At 41.7% G+C, this 16,867-nt stretch overlaps 1 protein-coding gene across 1 annotated transcript in view; it reads right to left on the bottom strand.

Moving 5' to 3' along the window:
• The window catches only part of LOC130165963 (VPS10 domain-containing receptor SorCS1), a 169,733-nt gene that overhangs the window by 38,382 nt on the left and 114,484 nt on the right, over nt 1-16,867 (bottom strand). The window contains 8 exon segments of the mRNA XM_056371164.1: nt 1,189-1,265; nt 4,459-4,561; nt 5,479-5,625; nt 8,216-8,395; nt 9,717-9,806; nt 10,018-10,136; nt 11,540-11,604; nt 15,450-15,523. Of these exon segments, the coding sequence (XP_056227139.1) occupies nt 1,189-1,265; nt 4,459-4,561; nt 5,479-5,625; nt 8,216-8,395; nt 9,717-9,806; nt 10,018-10,136; nt 11,540-11,604; nt 15,450-15,523 (855 nt within the window).

Genomic DNA, 16,867 nt, shown 5'->3' with positions numbered 1-16,867 from the left:
CTTTGGGAGGTGGTCTGGCCACATTCTTTTAGAAGTGTGTACATGACTGTGTCCTGGGCCACCTACTCAACCGGCCTCTGGTCACAAACTAATTTGCAAGCAAACGGAATCATATTTAAGTGTGACAACAGACACAATCTTGATTCTCATGAAAGAGTAAAATAAAGTTTCAAAGTAAATTTGAAAAGCCCATAGAGATGAATTATGAGTGCATCATTTGAATTGGTTTGCCTGCCCTTAAAGAAAAATCACATGAATTTTTCACATGTTTAATACATTTGATCTTGCTGCCATCTTTGGTACCATGTAGAGTACATGTGGAAAACAAACAACAATAAACTATGTACATGGGTCTCACATTTAATCCAAACGGTTTCACATGGCTTGATGTGTGGGTTTAACATGGGAAATGATATGGGTTTTACATGTAATCCCATATATTTCAAATGGGAATTTACATGAGCTTCACACATTACACCACCAAAATGTTCCAAAAACCACATTTCCAGTTTTCCAGCACATTTGTTCAACAAATTTCACATGTGAATTTAACATGTTTTTACACGATAAATTTCACATGTGCAAAGACCACATGTGCATGTGGTCTCATGTGCTCACGTGTGCCCACATGTGATTTTGCACATGTAAAATCCATGTAGATTTTCTGTAAGGGTGGAACACGCCAAGGAATAGACCCAGTCTGTATTGTTTTCATATTTTCTTCTTCTTCTAATTTCTGGCAGATTTGACATGGGATGTGGATTGTTGCCTCCTGCTGCTTAAAGCGACAAGGCTTGGCGTTTAGAGCAGGAAAGTGAGATCCAAACACAAGTGATGATGCATGTGAGGACACATATTAATAGCAGGTGTGAACAGGGCCTCTATGGCAGCCCTGTGATAGACTGGCGACCTGCCTAGGGCGTGCCCCGCCTCTCGCCCAATGTCAGCTGGGATTGACACCTGCACCCCCACACCCGTCAAAGGATAAGTGGTATAGCTAATGAATGGCTGGAATGTTTTTAACATATAAAGTCTGATGTTTTTCTGTCAGAACGGCTCCAGAGAAGTTGACAGTGTGTCGCCGAAAAAGTCGGCTCACCACTGTCAGTCAACTGCTGCCATGGGAAATGGAGATATTTCAGAGAATTACAATTTTTGGATATTATTACAATTAAAAGATTCACTCACCTGTCTCCATGTGTTTCCGGCATCGGAGGTGATATACACACTGACATTGCTGGTGGTCAGCTCTGAGCCAATTGAGCCTGGAGGTTCAGCAGGGATTCACAGAACAGACACAAGACAACGTTGAGGGAAAGAAACTGCATAATGCAGACACAGGAAATGAATTCTAGTCGAGAGCAAATAAATCCCAAATTCTATAAAGAGCCTTCAGCCCAGCAGTGGCGGTAAGGCAGCGGCTCCAGCCTTGCAGCTGCAGACTGGGGCGGTAATTACAGTGCGCCTGAAGATCTACAGTGCATTGCGACATTTGCCCATACTCCTAAATTAACCAATAAATCCAGATTACTGTATTCATCTTTCCGCAGTTGTGACCATATTAAGACAAGCTTTCCTAATGCTGCGCAGACTGCTGTACTTGCTTTAATTTAGCCTGTAATTGGTGCCAGGTGGCTAAACACAGAGCTGGAGAGAACGGCGAGCGTTTCTGAAGCACGGTTGCCCTCCTCGTCTGAAACCCTCCTCAGGAAACAACAGTCCCAGCGTTTAGACAGTTACCTAACAGCAGCTGAACGCTGAAGATTTTGTTGACCGTCTGTGTTTGATGTTCTCACCTCGCTGCAGTGATGGTGTGTGTACACTACATCGGTCACCGCCTGACAAACTTCCAACTTTCAACCAGCTCTACAACCACGATACAACTTAACGCAGTTTATCTTGAACACAGCCGCTTCACGTATTCAAAAAAAATGCATTTAAGCCCAAGACCGAGCAGCCCTCTCACTCTCTCTCTGTGTAACAGGAGAACACAGTGTACTTGGCTGTCATCCAAAAACTTCACAGAACGGTAGTTACTCTCATTTTAACGTCTGCACCTGCTGCGTACTGCCTGGTATTTCATGACTGTCTTTTTCACAACAGACGCCGAAAGCAGTGTCACTGACTGCAGTCCCATGGAGTCTCCCACTTTCACTGAATTACTTGATTTTCGACTGAACTACTGCTGCAATGAACATCACAGGCTGGGAAGAGAAACAGTTGGTAATATAATTAATTAACTGCACATTTAGTAACTCTAACTAAAAAGTAGATTTAGCGTCAACTTGCTTCTTAAAGGAAAATTCATAGTTTGTTCTCCCAGGTCGTGTTTTTTCCAGGTTGTGCTTTTGTTAAACAACTTGAAATGAAAATAAATAACAGAATAATTATATATATTATATTATATTGTTATATATTATATATTATGTGAGATATTTGTTTGAAAAGGTGAAAGTGCTGGTATTTAGTCAGGATTGGACAGTGGCTTATGATTTCTGATTCTGTTATCTAAAGAGGGGCCTTGAGAGAGGGGAAACACCAGTGTGTGTGTGTGTGTGTGTGTGTGTGTGTGTGTGTGAGAGAGAGAGACAGAGAGTCCTGGATTCACACTTTAGTGATAATCACAGTCCTTTTCATACCAATGTAGAGATAAAGTCTTGTTGTTACAAAATGGAGATTTTGATAGTTAACTCCAATTTTGCCTTGTGTCCATTGCCTGGTCCTCTGGAGCTGAGCGTTTGAGCTGATTGTACATCAGTACTCTCTGACGTGCTGATAGCTGCTCTGTTACTGGAAGAAGGATCCTCTGTCTCTGTTTCCGGTCCATGTGATAGTGTGATGGAGGGAAGGTACGAAGACTGGCCTTTTGCTCCATAGACTCTATGATCTGTGATGCCAGGCCAGGGATATCAGCCAGATATCAGCCAGTCAGATATCAAATTCATGTAGTGGAATAAAAAGTGCAATATTTGCTTCTGAGTTGTAGGGAAGTAATCAATTAAAGTACAAGTGTGGAAACTGGCCTTCAGATTTGAACCAAGGATTTTTAAAGATCCTAAGTTGAGTACTTACAGTATATTATGTAAATATGTCTATTATGTATATATATACATATATATGTATACAACCAGCCTGTTATGTGCCTCCTTATGGTCCTTATGCTGCTGGATCTGCAATGTCCCCATATTGCATCTCACCAATGAAGTTGGGTTTGGGTTAGAGACAGGAATAATGACCAAGACTGTTAAAGAACTGAATTTTGCCATTTATTCTGAAGTGAGAGGTAAATTATTATTATTATTATTATTATTATTATTATTATTAATAATCTCTGTTTATTTTGATCATTTTGTTACTTGAAGAAATCAAACACAATCAGTTTGTTTCTCTGTCCTCACATCCCTGAAACCTGTTTAATTCAGGAAGCTCCACAAAGGTCCAGACACTCAAACTTTTAGCATAAGCTTGGCCTTCTCCAGACACCTCGGGCCAGTGCCGATGTGTTATTGACAGTGCCAGTCCATGCGGGAGTAAATATCACTGAGGTGTGAATTCACCTGGGGGTTTGCTGATCTCATATTCCTCCATCTCTTTGTTTTCTCCACACTGAGTTAATGAAAGTCTTTGCTGTCTGTCCTGTGTTCCCAGGAACAGTGATGCTCTGAGGATTACACCATAAGGATTATATACTTTGTTTTACTCTGGATTTCTGTTTATGTAACGTTATGTCATTCGCCCCGGTTCAAAGGTGAGGTGTTGTCAGATGCCTGGGAGTTGTATACTGATGCTGAACGGGGACGAACAATTGAAAAGAGAGGAGAAGAGTAAAAAACCGGCCAAACAGCTCAAAGCAGCTTTAGAGAAGAACGCAGTGTTTGAGCGCTGCAGTGGAAAGATCACTGCGCAGAAATGAGATAAATAGATAAACAAAAGAGACAGATTTATTTTTTTCTTTGTCTCTCTAAGTGATTTTCATGGTCTTTGTCTCTTTGAATTAGCATAACGCTAACTAACGCATCCATGTATAGAAAAAAGAAACTGCAAACAAAAAAAAAAGTACACAGCTCCACTTGGAAAATGCCAGATGGGTCTTTCCATGTCTCCTTTGTTATTTTATGATTAAAGAAATTCAGAATTCACTTGATCATTTCAACTGGATGCATTCACTTAACATTCTTTTAGAGTTTGACATGTAACTCATTTAGTAATCGCAAAATGTAATTCTGGTTTAATCTAATATCTTTATAAGGTAAAAAAAAAAAAGCACCTGTCAGAAGTTTCTTCTATCAGTCAAGAATGACAAAGAATTAATTACTATTTAATAGATGAAACGAAAAAGTCAGCTGGGGTTTGAACAGAAGCTTTTAAAGAACCCCCCCCCCCCTCCCCCCCAGAAGAAAGAAGAAGAAAGAGAAAAGAGAAACATGTCACTCACAGAGATTTTTCCCTCTCACCCACCTGACGCGACAATGATCCCCGGCGCCGAGTCCCTGCTGGCGATGTTTCCAGATGTGTAGGGATTTGCAGACACGTGGAGATGGAGATGTAATGAACAGTATGGCTGCAGAAAATAAATCACAAACTCAATTATCAAAACTATCAAGCCAAGCCAACAGTATCACTGAAAACCTTCAAAAGACACTTCTGACTAAAACGGCTGTGGCATCGACTTGGATCCACAAACCTCCCAAGTCATAAATTTTATCACAAACACCATTTCCCCATTGGCTGATCCCACCATTAATTCTGATTGGGTTAACCTTTACCGACACAATTCTCATTACGACCCAGCAAAATGCCAGTGGTGCAGGCCATGTTGTGACGGGCTGTTTAGAGGTTTATTAAAACTCTGACATTTCCTGACAAATGACTGTGTAATATGGGGAGAAGGCGAGGCATGCCACAGAATCGCTAATTGGTTTATCAAAAAAAGGGGGTGATCATATTTGTATATAAAGTCACGTTAAGAGAATATGTGCAAGTCTGCAGCAGTGACACAAACCGTCACATCTACATCGCCATCTTAGTCTGGCTGCTTTTTTTGTACGAACCATCGGATCAGTAGATAAAAAAAAAAAAGATCCACATCCAAGTCTTTATTTTAAATTTCAAAACTTTAAGTGAAGACTCGCCTCAGCTGGACTCTGAGAAGCATCTGATTTCACAGAGACTTTCAACAGATTAAAAAAAAAAAAAAAAAAAAGGAGCGTCTGCTTTTCTAACTGACACCACTCTCTCTCTCTCTCTGTGTGTGTTTCTTAAATGGGAGGTCAGCTTATTGGACTGAATCAAAATGGCTGACCTTTCAGCTCAGCAGCCTCAGAGCACTCAGCTTTGACGGGCGCTGCTCTTTTTGAGCTCGGGCCTCTCATTGCTGCTGGGATCAGTCAGCTCCTGTCAAGGCCCCTCTTTGATGGAAGTGCACACTTATTAAAACATGTATGAACGCAGCGCGCTCGCGGACACACGGACGCTCACCAGCACACAGTGGATGCTGTTGCCCCTCAGGTCTTTGCTCGGGGCCTGCAGCAGCCTCCAGTCTCGGCCTCTGTTGTAGGTGATGTGCGTCTTCACTTGGTTATCCATCTTTTTGTTGGCCAGGAACATCCCCTTTATTCCCGCTACCTGGGAAATAAAAAGATAAACAATAACAGCTCCACATTAAAACAGATGCAGACTTAAAGTTATAACATGTAAAAATTCCTCAATAAAGTGTCTAAAAATGACAAGAACTATGTAATACATTTTTTGAGTTGTGTTCTCACATTCTCCTAAATGTTTCCATCAATTCTCAAACATAGATAAATACGTGATTTTAATCATGTTAAAACAGTACGTGTCATTTGGTCGCCTGTCAATGACATTATATCCTCTACAGAAGCTCAAAAATGAACTTTTATCTAGTTTTAAGCCATAAACACTTTTTACACCTTGGTTGATTTCAACTACAATGCTCAAAAAAAATGAAGGGAACACTTAATCATCACAGTAGAACACCGAGTCAGTTAAGCTTCAGGGATATCAATCTGTCCATCTAGGAAGCACAAGTGGTTGTGAATCAGTTTCACCTGCTTTGGTGCAGATGAAAGTGACAACAGGTGCAATGGAGAGACAAGTCCCTAAAAGGGAATGATTCTACATGTGGTGTCCACAGACAGTTGCTCTCTCCTGATCCTTCCTGACTGATTCTTCTCTAGTTCTGTATTTTGCTAGTGTCCTTGTCACTACTGGTAGCATGAGGCGGTACCTGCAGCCTGTCAGGTTGCACAGGTAGTCCAGCTCCTCCAGGATCATCCATACCTGAGGTCGCAAGAAGGTTTGCTGTGTCTCCCAGCACAGTCTCAAGAGCATGGAGGAGATACCAGGAGACCGGCCGTTACAATAGGAGAGCTGGACAGGGCCGAAGAAGGGCATCAACCCAGCAGCAGGACCACTACCTGCTCCTTTGTGTGAGGAGGAACAGGAGGAGCACTGCCAGAGCTCTACAACAGGACCTCCAGCAGGATACTGGTGTTCATGTTTCTGACCACACTGTCAGAAACAGACTCCATGAGGGTGGCATGAGGCCTCACGTCCTCTAGTGAGACCTGTGCTGATGTGGCCAGAGTGTGTAGGCACTTCCTGGGTGATAAAGGCATTGATGCCATTGACTGGCCCTCACGTTCCCCTGACCTAAATCCAATTGAGCACCTATGGGACGTTATCTATTGGGTGCTGCCAGGTACCGCCACAGACTGTCCAGGAGCTCACTGATGCCCTGATCCAGGTCTGAGAGGAGATCCTCCAGGACACCATCCACCGACTCATCAGGAGCATGTCCAGATGTTGTCAGGAGTGTATACAGGCACGCAGGGGCCATACACACTCCTGAGTGTATAATGAAATTGACGCAACTTGGATCAGCCTGTGATTTCAACTTTTTACTTTTATTTAGGGTGTGATTGTGAATCCAGACCTCAGTGGGTTGATGATTTTGGTTTCCATTGACCGTTGTTGCGTCATTTTGTTCTCAACAAATTATACAATGTCCATCAGGAAAGATTTTCAACCTGAATAATTTGATCATCAAGATCTGATTTATTCTAATTTAAGTGTTTTTCCATGAGTCTCCCCACAGCAGTCCTGAGTGAGTCCATGAGAGACCTCTAGCGGCAGAAGCTAAATACTGTGTAACGTATATTAAGCATTTCAATATCTTCAAGTCACGTTGCAGAAAAAAAAAAAAATGCACTGCACTGCAAAGCAAATCACATGTGCAGCCACATAATGCTTACCTCTTCTGTATTCCCTACAAAATCATGTACAGGAATAAACACTGACTGGGAAATAATCAGCTGTCTGGGGACTCGTAATGTGTGTAATCAATGTATCCGTAATCAATGTGCATCTTGAATGAATCTGAGCCCTTGTTGGAGGCCCATAGGAATAGTTGAGGGATACTGAATTGAGTCAGTGACAGTTGCATTAGGTAAAGAAACTTCACTTTAGTGATCGACAGATACTTCAATCTCCCTTGGAGGAGCGATTTAGCATATCCTACGTTTTGGGTGGTGACCCCAATCAAGACAGTAGATTCGTTTCTATCACTGAGGCCACAGCAAGACATGAGCAGCATCATCAACGCCTTCGTTATTTGATTCAGAGATATAGTTTATTCTACATTTGCTGCTGATGTGTCTTTAAAAATCATTGCACAGTGTACACGAGTTCCACAGCTTCAGCATCAGCCCTTAACACACTTTTCTTTTCTTTTTTTTTTCTTCATTTTGGATTATATGCTATTTGTGAAGTAATATCTGCAGTTATTCATCGAAGAAAGAAATAATCTCAGCCTCCCAAAAATCTATATCCCTGGCACAATCCCCTCTTGCTTTTGTTGATGTCAGCACTTTGAAGCTGCTTCTTATTCACACAATGTGCTCTGAAGACTGTAGGCCTACAGCAGCAGGGTTCATTTCCAAAATGACAAAAGAAGTACATTTCATCATCTCTGCCTCCTAGCTGTAAGATATCGATCAGTGTTTATAATAAACGTGTGGGCTGGGCACTCATCAAGCGGCCCTTTATTTGATGCTGTGAAAATAGGTCTCCTGTGCAGCATACCAATCCAAAATTAAAATGAGTCAGTCTACTTCCAGTCCAGCGTCATAGATTGCTACTTGAAGCACAGACTTTATATATCATCTTATTTGCTAGAAGATCGATGTTTGTTTACCTCGTAGAGATCGACCATGACGTTGCCCTCGGGGCCCATGCTGCTGACCACGTTCTCCAGGGCCAGGGTGTAGTAGACCCCCAATGTGTCTGACACATACAGGTTGTAGGTTTCATTCTGGTTCCACTCCTGCACGGCTGCCACCACGCGGTTTTCATCCGTACTGATCACATGCAGGTCCTGGCAGAGAAGTAAAGGTACATCAGCGTGTCACGTTACCACAGTGTTTCTATTTATTATTCCCTTATATTCTGTTTTTGTTTTTAAGTGCAGGTTTTTTATGGCTGTTTGTTTGCACCTTACTTCTGTGCTGTGGTATGTATTATAATGAGAAGTGTTTTAACACGATATTTTGTTGTTCATTTTATTGTGTGATGTCTCTTTAGAGGTCCATATTTTTCTCTTCTCCTGTGTTTTATTTCGTTGATCCATGAGAAGATAAATTATTATTATTATTTTATTACTATTGTTATCGTTACAATATGAAAAGATTTGTTGTAGCATAAAAAGTCACTCATTATAATGAGAAACTAAGTAGTAGTATCTTTTGTCACGGTGGAAGTGATGTATGTCCTAGCAATGTCCTCACACTGACAACGACATGCATCATTTTCTTGTCAACGCAGGACACCGACTCATCACGTCACAACGAGGAACTTTTCGTGATTTAATGAGATAAATTGGTAAAGTTGAACAATGGAAAAGGAATGTCAGAAGATAAAGTGATTTGTTGCATCCTCTTAAAATGAAATAATTTGCAGCAATAATAAAAAAAGCAAGAAAAATATTATAAAATAAAACATAATATATTATTAACGTTTGTGAAAGCTTTCATCTATCAAAAACATGATTCCTAATGTGCCAATAAAGAATAAAAACGTGTATATTACATGCTGTTTTTACACTCCTGCTGGGCTTAATCATATTCACTAATCAGAACTGCTACATCTTCTTTATTCACATATTTAACTAAGAGGAAACAGCAATCATTAACACTATGCCTGGCATACTGGGCAGAGATTATGCAGCTGAGGCCATGCTGTTTGGTTGTGCGCTTCATCTGCCTCTGACTGTGCCAGTAACACCTTGCAGTGAGCCGACAGCAACCGGGGAGCCTAGGGCTTGATTGAATAAAACATGTTTAATTGTCAATAGGGACGTGACGAACAAGGCCACGCACACACAGAGAAGCATGGAATAACAATTCTGGTAACACTGTGAGAGTTACTTTTGGCCTTGATTTGCTCATAAATAACAAAGAGTGTCACACAGAGCCAGCGATGAACTGGTGCTTCATCGCAACTTTAGCCCACATAGCGAACAGGGCTGGAAGCGGATTGTTCTGCGCCTCTGAATGCAGAACATGAACCGCGGCTCGACCAATTAAATTTGAAATTTGTCTCACGCGTTTCTTGGATGCTAAGATACGGATTTCTTATCAAAGATCAATTCATTATCAAACTGTCGTGAGTATTTGTTAAGCTGGAGGTGTATTTGTTACCTTGGGCAGGGTGTACTTGGGCAGCTTCATGGGGGTAAAGACGTCTCTTTTAGCAGACACATAGTAGATTGGTCTTCCCGCGGTTGACACCTTGAGGTGATGAAGCCGGTGAGTAAAAAAAACATTTGGGAGACACATATAGAAAAAAAAAAAAAACAGATAAAGTATTTTTCACAGCACAGGGACACATAATTGCAACTCTCTAAGAATAACCTTGAAAAATTTCCAACAAAAAAAATCCTTACACTCATACACTTTTCTGATGTTTTTTTTTCACTGAGCAAACCGGGCAATTACCCACCTGGACAAACACATACTCATCTTGCACCACCAGAGAATTGGGGTCAATGTAGCCGGGGAATGGTTTGCCCTTGTTGGCATCTGTGCAGTTCTGCAGCTTGCAGGTGACATACAGTGCCTCTGCTCACACACACACACACACACACACACACACACACACACACACACACACACACAAAAGACACACACATGCACACATGTCAAGCCATGGCCTCAGCAATGGTATTAGCCAATGAAGAAAGGCAGCTTTCACCCAAAGCCAAGTGGCCTCTTTTGGCTTCCTACATTACTCGTGTCAATAAAGTGGGTCCCAGTGAGGGAGGAGCCGGGCGGAGGGGAAGACAGATGACCAGAGAGGCCAATTGCTTTCTTTGCCTTCAATTGCAGCGCTGGGAGACAGCTGTCCCCACATGTTAGCCTCTGCCAAATATGTGTTGGCTTCCTCCACGCGCTCATGATAAATACGATAGTTACTGGCTACGTGACTGTAACATCTGACACAACTGATGTTTGCCGTGTGTTTGTATGATTGTGTTTTTCTTTTCTCTCGTGTTGACCTCAAAGGGAGCGCTCTGACATCTGATGGCACGGATACAGATGGTTTGAAAAATAAATGAAATAGAAAGGATACAGTATTTATTAAGTATTAAATATTAAATGAAATCACATTTTGTGTTGCAATTCCATAAAGTTAGGAGACTCACGAGAGACAGATTAAAAAAAAAAAAAAAAAATCATAGCAGGAGAAGCTAAGGCATCCTTAGTTTTAGTCCCAAGTATGGGTCAAACTTCTGGATCCTACATTTCCTATAATGCACCTGATAGAATCTTTTGCTTGAGCTCTCCCTGGTCAGTTAATACCCATGTCTTTCAAACCCCATGGCTTTGTGTTGTGATGCAGGCTTTCTGTTATAATTTCCTAGTTTTAAAACCCAAATCGTGATTAATAACATCATCAGCCTCTGATGACATCACCAGAGCACATTATACAGCCCATGACTACAAACTAAGTTCCCCTTTAAAACATTATTTTAAAGGTTTATCAATTGGCAACACATGATTATCATCAATTATTATTGATATTTTCAATGTATTGGAAATTACATGGATTGCGAATACATGAATGGTCAAGACAAATACTTGGAAATGTACGTATTGAATGGCTTGGACAGAATAATATCAATAATGAAGAAATTATGGGGGAAAAAAAATTATTCTGACATCACACTCAGTAAGTCAATCAAGTCAAATTCTATATATCATCCCACAATATCGCAGTGTTCATTGTCATTCACCTACGTGAGTGCCACTGAGCCAAATCACCTGCTTTTAAAAGCATTCTAATATATGCATTACTTTTCTCTCCATTGCCATTGTGTGTCCCCAGACTGGGCCATTTCCACTGTCCCTCTGCATTACCTGTCCACACAACTTCCAGTTCCTCTCTACTTTAGCACAATGCTCACGATACAGTACAAAGACACCAGAAAATGGAGCGCTGAACTCGGAATTCAATTACTCACGTCCTTCAGAGATGCTGGTTTCCAGGTGAATTAAGCCCGGCTCTTTGTCCAAACCCATTTTCGACCTGAAAGGCAGACAAATGTGTTTCAGGAACATCACCACTGGTCTTTTGCCTCTGGGCAGATGCTACCTGCTGTCACTGCCGTCTGCCCTGAACGACTGCATGCTGCAAAGTCAGACAAACTCATAACTACACAGAGGGTAAGTCAAGAGCTATGACAGTTGTGGTAAACATCAGCGGGAATTGGCTGCAGGACATTAGCATGTCTGTGTCTTCATTTAAAGTGTGAGGAAAAAAGACCTCAGGTTTACTGTGTGACCTAAATGTTCAGAGCCCCCAGAAGCCCCCCCCCCCCAGAAAGATTGAGGAGGACATTTCCTGACATCATTAGGAGAGGAAAAGCCATCGATTTCCCCGCTACTGTAGGGATGCCCGCAGATGGAATAGCATATAATCATTACTGCATTAAATATGTATTAAAAAGACTGGGGGATCAGAGGAGAAGCAAAGGCAGCACACACACATGCAGGGGGAGAGAACGGGGAGGTGGAGAGAGACGGGGGAGAGACAGAGAGAATGTGTCGATAGGTAGCACACTCATAAATGGGAAGAGAAATAAAGGGGGTCTGTGTGAGGGGAATGAGAAGCAGACACAGTGAGAGACACAGACCACCAGAGCTTCTAATCATTTTACTTATTGGTAGTATTGGTGATTTCCCAGATGAAACACAGCTGTGAATAAGATGGCCTACTTATAGAAACCACATTTCCATTTTTTTTTTTTTCTGAATAATCCATTCAGGTACACAAGAACAGTGTGAGGCAGACAAGTCTTTGAGTTAGTGGAGCAGTATGGTTTGTTTAAACTTGGGAGGCTCAGCTTTAAAGTCCGTGGCCTACAGTAGTGTCTCTGTGCATGGCACTGGTTTGGACAGCTGTGTGCTCTCTGAGGAAACTCAGGACAGGTGGAAAAAGAATAGCACTTAGGCATGAGATGGAGTTGTTGCCTTGCAGAACATCACGTACGGGCAGCTCCAGATGTTTTTGGAGAGATTTGTGATGTCCAGCGGCTGCCTCGAGCTTAAACTCACACACTGATCGGAGCTGAACGAAGTTTAGAGTTGTTTGTTCAAACTTGCGTCTTGCACGACCGACCCGCGCCGTGTGGCCGAGCGCTGCTCGGGTTGGCCAAATTGCAAATACGCTTACTCTCTTCATCTTCCTCACATGTATGGTGGCTACATGAACAGCAGGCGTAAGCTCCCTCTGCAGCCTCATTATCAAGGCTACCACCACACCTACCGCACCGTGTGTGTCCTAAAATAGAACTCTGACAGCTCCTGCAGCATCAGCCCTCCAGGCTCCCTTCACTCCGGGCGGCCCGGCTTGTTACTACCTGACAGTTCCTCCGTAGTTTGTTGGGTTGAAAGCTTTTCGTTGCGAGTTAGTTACTGTTTAGAGGGCAGATAGCATTGAGCTGGACAGCACCTTGTGCTGGTGGTGGAAAACATAGAAGACCAGGTAACAGTGATGCTAAATGTAAGAATGTGAGTCTTGGAAACAATACACCGCATTCACACGGCGGCCATTTTGCTCTGATGTCACGCTGATGGTGGGAAGCCTTGAGCACTTTAAGGTCTACAAATAAATCCTTTGTGGGAATGGCAAGATTGTCGAAAAACTTGACTGTTATGTTAGCTGTTAGCTGAGGAGTGATTTTAAGCTAACATTAGCTGTTGTCTAATGGTAGCTAATGGGTTATCATATATTTTGCTTTATCTTGAAATATGGCTCGACGTCCCTTCGGATTTTCATCATCCATTGTCTTTTCTGTTGCTCATCGATCTGGAGGCGTCAAATAGAAACCATTTGTCAGAGTCTTTACGTTTATATGACTTGCAACCTGGAGCAGTTTGACATCATCCTTCCCGTGACGGCGTTTGAACTTCCCACCCTCAGAGGAAAATGGCTGACGTTTATTCAACAAAGTCAGGATGGGAGCAGGATGACACATTTTGGGTTTAAAGGCCTTGCTGAGAGGAAACATTAGATTGCTTTACGCCTTGTGAGGAAAACAATAGTTGGACTGCACCCGAAACTGATTTTGAAGCATCCTTCCACAGCTGAACACTGTCAGTCACATAATGTCACCTAACTGTCTGCCGCAGAGGAAGATCAGGCATGTCAGACGCATCAATAATGAAAATCTTTAAAAAAAATCCTGCTGGCTCATCAGCTCCTCACTTTGTTAAGAGACAATGATGTCTTCTGTCCAGGACATTTACAGTGTCGAGACTGCTCTGCGTTGGGTTTGGAGTTCAACCATAGTTCTACTGGTGCTTGTCACGCAATTATTATTTTTGGTTTGTTTTTAGCAACAAACCAACAGTGTGTGTTCAACTGCATGATACACAGCAATGACTACAGGTGGATAAAATCTTACATTTTGTTTTATCTTTATGTGGCCATGGCTACATGCTCAGGACTTTTTATCACTAAGGGTGAATCGTATACATCTAAAAACCTGACTACACCTGGAAACCCAAAGTAATGACGGCTGAATGACGAATCTGTTTTAAAATCACAGTTTGTTTTTCAAAGAGACCAAGGCAGCGGTGAGTTCTCTCAAGCTAAAAATCTGCTTCTCGCATCATGTTGTTTTTCACATTCACACTATTGAGTTAGCAGCTAGCTCAGCTGCTGGTAATCAAACTGTTTTTGTAGTTTCCCAGTGTAACTCATCTTGTAATTGTTCAACACGGGACCAGTAGTATTTGGACCAGTGAAACAGCTTGTGCCATCAGTCCGTAAATTTAACGTTAGCTTGCACCGCTAAACGCAAACATGTTCAAGCCCGACATTAAAATGCATCTCCACATGCGTCTCCAGGGACCAGCTGTGATTGGATCTCACTTCCTCCGCTTTATATGCAAATAAACAGGTATGCATTGTTGTTTTAAGTCAGTCCGACACACAGGTCCATTTCAATGTGTTTTTGTGTGTGTGCAAAAGAGAGAGAGAGTGAGAAAGTGAGAGTGTAGTGCACACAGCTCTACAGAGAAATATGGTTTTAGTCATTTGAAATGGTCAAATATTTTGGGTTCATTATGAACTGTGTTGGGACTAATCAGACTGTGGCAGAGGATGTCAGTAGAGTAGTTAGTCCTTCAGTGTGGTCAGGTCACATCTGCATTCGCACTGCTAAAAGCATGTGGTCCAGACCAGCTCTGAATGTGGTCTGAGTGATCGGATCTTAAATGCCTCTTCAATGCATCTTGGGTGCGTTCACACCTGAACTTATAGCTGAGCACTTGTGATCAGGTCACCTGAGAAATAATATCAGAGTTAATACCAGGCCTGAACAGGGCCGTACTGTCAATATTAACATACAATAAACGGGCAGCTATATAGCTGTTATAAGTACGTAGATACTTGCAGATATTGCGATTTCAGTTGGAATGGTAGTTTTTGCGTTTCCTTTTCACTAAAAAAAATATATAAATGATGATGATATGACTTTGTACCAAACAAACATGTTCCTTTACGTCTGGAGAATATGATTTGTAGCATCACAACCCGTATGTTGCTGATGATGCACAACAATGTGACACATTTTGCTAAACTTGCTAAAAAAGAAAACAATAAAACATTCCTGGGACCAAAACAACAAGCAACTGCATTATTTAATCTGATTAAAATATGCTTAAATATGCATGTTTATAACTATATAGGCACCCAATACAGGGTTGGAGTTGAATTTATAGAAAATGATATGAAAAATGCAATGCATGTAGAAAAAGTGCAATTACATAATTTCTCATCACTCAGCCCTAATAACCTATACTGTATCTCCATGGTTACATTATTGCTCACAGTTTCTTTGACCATGTTCAAGAGTCTGTACTTACCAGTAGAAACGATTAGGAGCCACTCTTTCATGCACCAGCTGCCACCTCCTCCCAAACTCCACTGAGCTGTAGAGCTGTGGCGAGACAAGCAGGAATCAGAGAGAATTCATTCACATACCGTCTTTAACAGCCGATCAAATTTACTGTTCTGTGCTACACATGTCGTCCGACTGTTAAATGATGTTTGATATTGGTTTGTTTTCACACATTGATTTGCTCAGTACCTCAGTCATCCTCTTAACAGCAGCAGTGTAATGAGGAGTGGGAGATCAGTGTGTCTCATGCACACACTCATGCACGCACGCACACACATACTGTACTCACAAGTTCTTTATTTGAAGCAACTAAATTAGATTAGAATTTACATAAGATTGAAACACTGCAGGGGGATAACATGGCTTAAGGACATTTAGGGATACAAGCATTGTAGGTCCTCCCACGCAACTATCCATAACTGCACAAACCTTACAGAGATTTTTACCACACACACACACACACACACACACACACACACACACATACACAATGAATGGAACTGTAAAGGGTGCAGGGTTTCCTGAACTACAGAGATGTGCTTTGCTGTAACAAGCCTGTGAATGGGAGGGAGAGATGAGGAGAGGAGGCAAAGCGTGGCGGGTGGTCTCAATACAGCCATTGTTCACTATTCAGTAAATCACTGAATTGCTGAGATTTTACCACAGTGCACAAAAGGGGCAGAGAAAGCATGTGAAATCTCTCTGTAATGGAACTAATTATCCATAGAGAAGTGATTTAATTTGCTCCCATGATTGTTTCATTGAGATTTCACTGGTCCCTAAATTAATTAATTATGCCAAGTGTCTGAGATTTCTACCTGAGGTGAATGGAGTTTCATTTGTGGTTAAATTATATTCAAAACATTCAACGGCAAAGTTTCCCAGTCTTCATTGGACTTAATTTCTTTTGGATAAATAGTCCCCATGGAAAATGTAGACATCTGGGGATCAGTGTGAAAAGATGCTAAAGTTTTTTAAAGCTGTATTTGAACAATGGATCACAGGATTACGTGTAATATGAAGAGGGTTGCCGGCGGTGACTAACCCACAGAGAATGACCAACTAGACCCTGCAGTTCCCCTCCGCTCTACTCAGGTTTTTTAAGCCACCGTCACTGTTTGTTTGCAACAGGCACCTGTTTTCAGTGAAAAGGCTCTTAGAAACTTAAGACATCTGTTTAGCACCCGATTGGACGACGTTTCTCCCTGGAAATGTAATTTTCTAAAGCTATGAGAACCACAAACAAATTTACATTTGTATTAGAATGGAAGCAAAAATCTCAGACGCAGATATCCTTTACATTTTAGTGAATAAAAGTAAAACTATCCGCATGTGGAGATAGCGTACCACAGGCGCTATGTGAAATGAGAATTGGTATTTTAT

The sequence above is a fragment of the Seriola aureovittata genome, chromosome 3 (genome assembly GCF_021018895.1).
Source record: "Seriola aureovittata isolate HTS-2021-v1 ecotype China chromosome 3, ASM2101889v1, whole genome shotgun sequence".
Lineage (NCBI taxonomy): Eukaryota > Metazoa > Chordata > Actinopteri > Carangiformes > Carangidae > Seriola > Seriola aureovittata.
The sequence above is the reverse complement of the archived record's forward strand: the minus strand, read 5'-3'. Positions and strand labels throughout refer to the sequence as shown.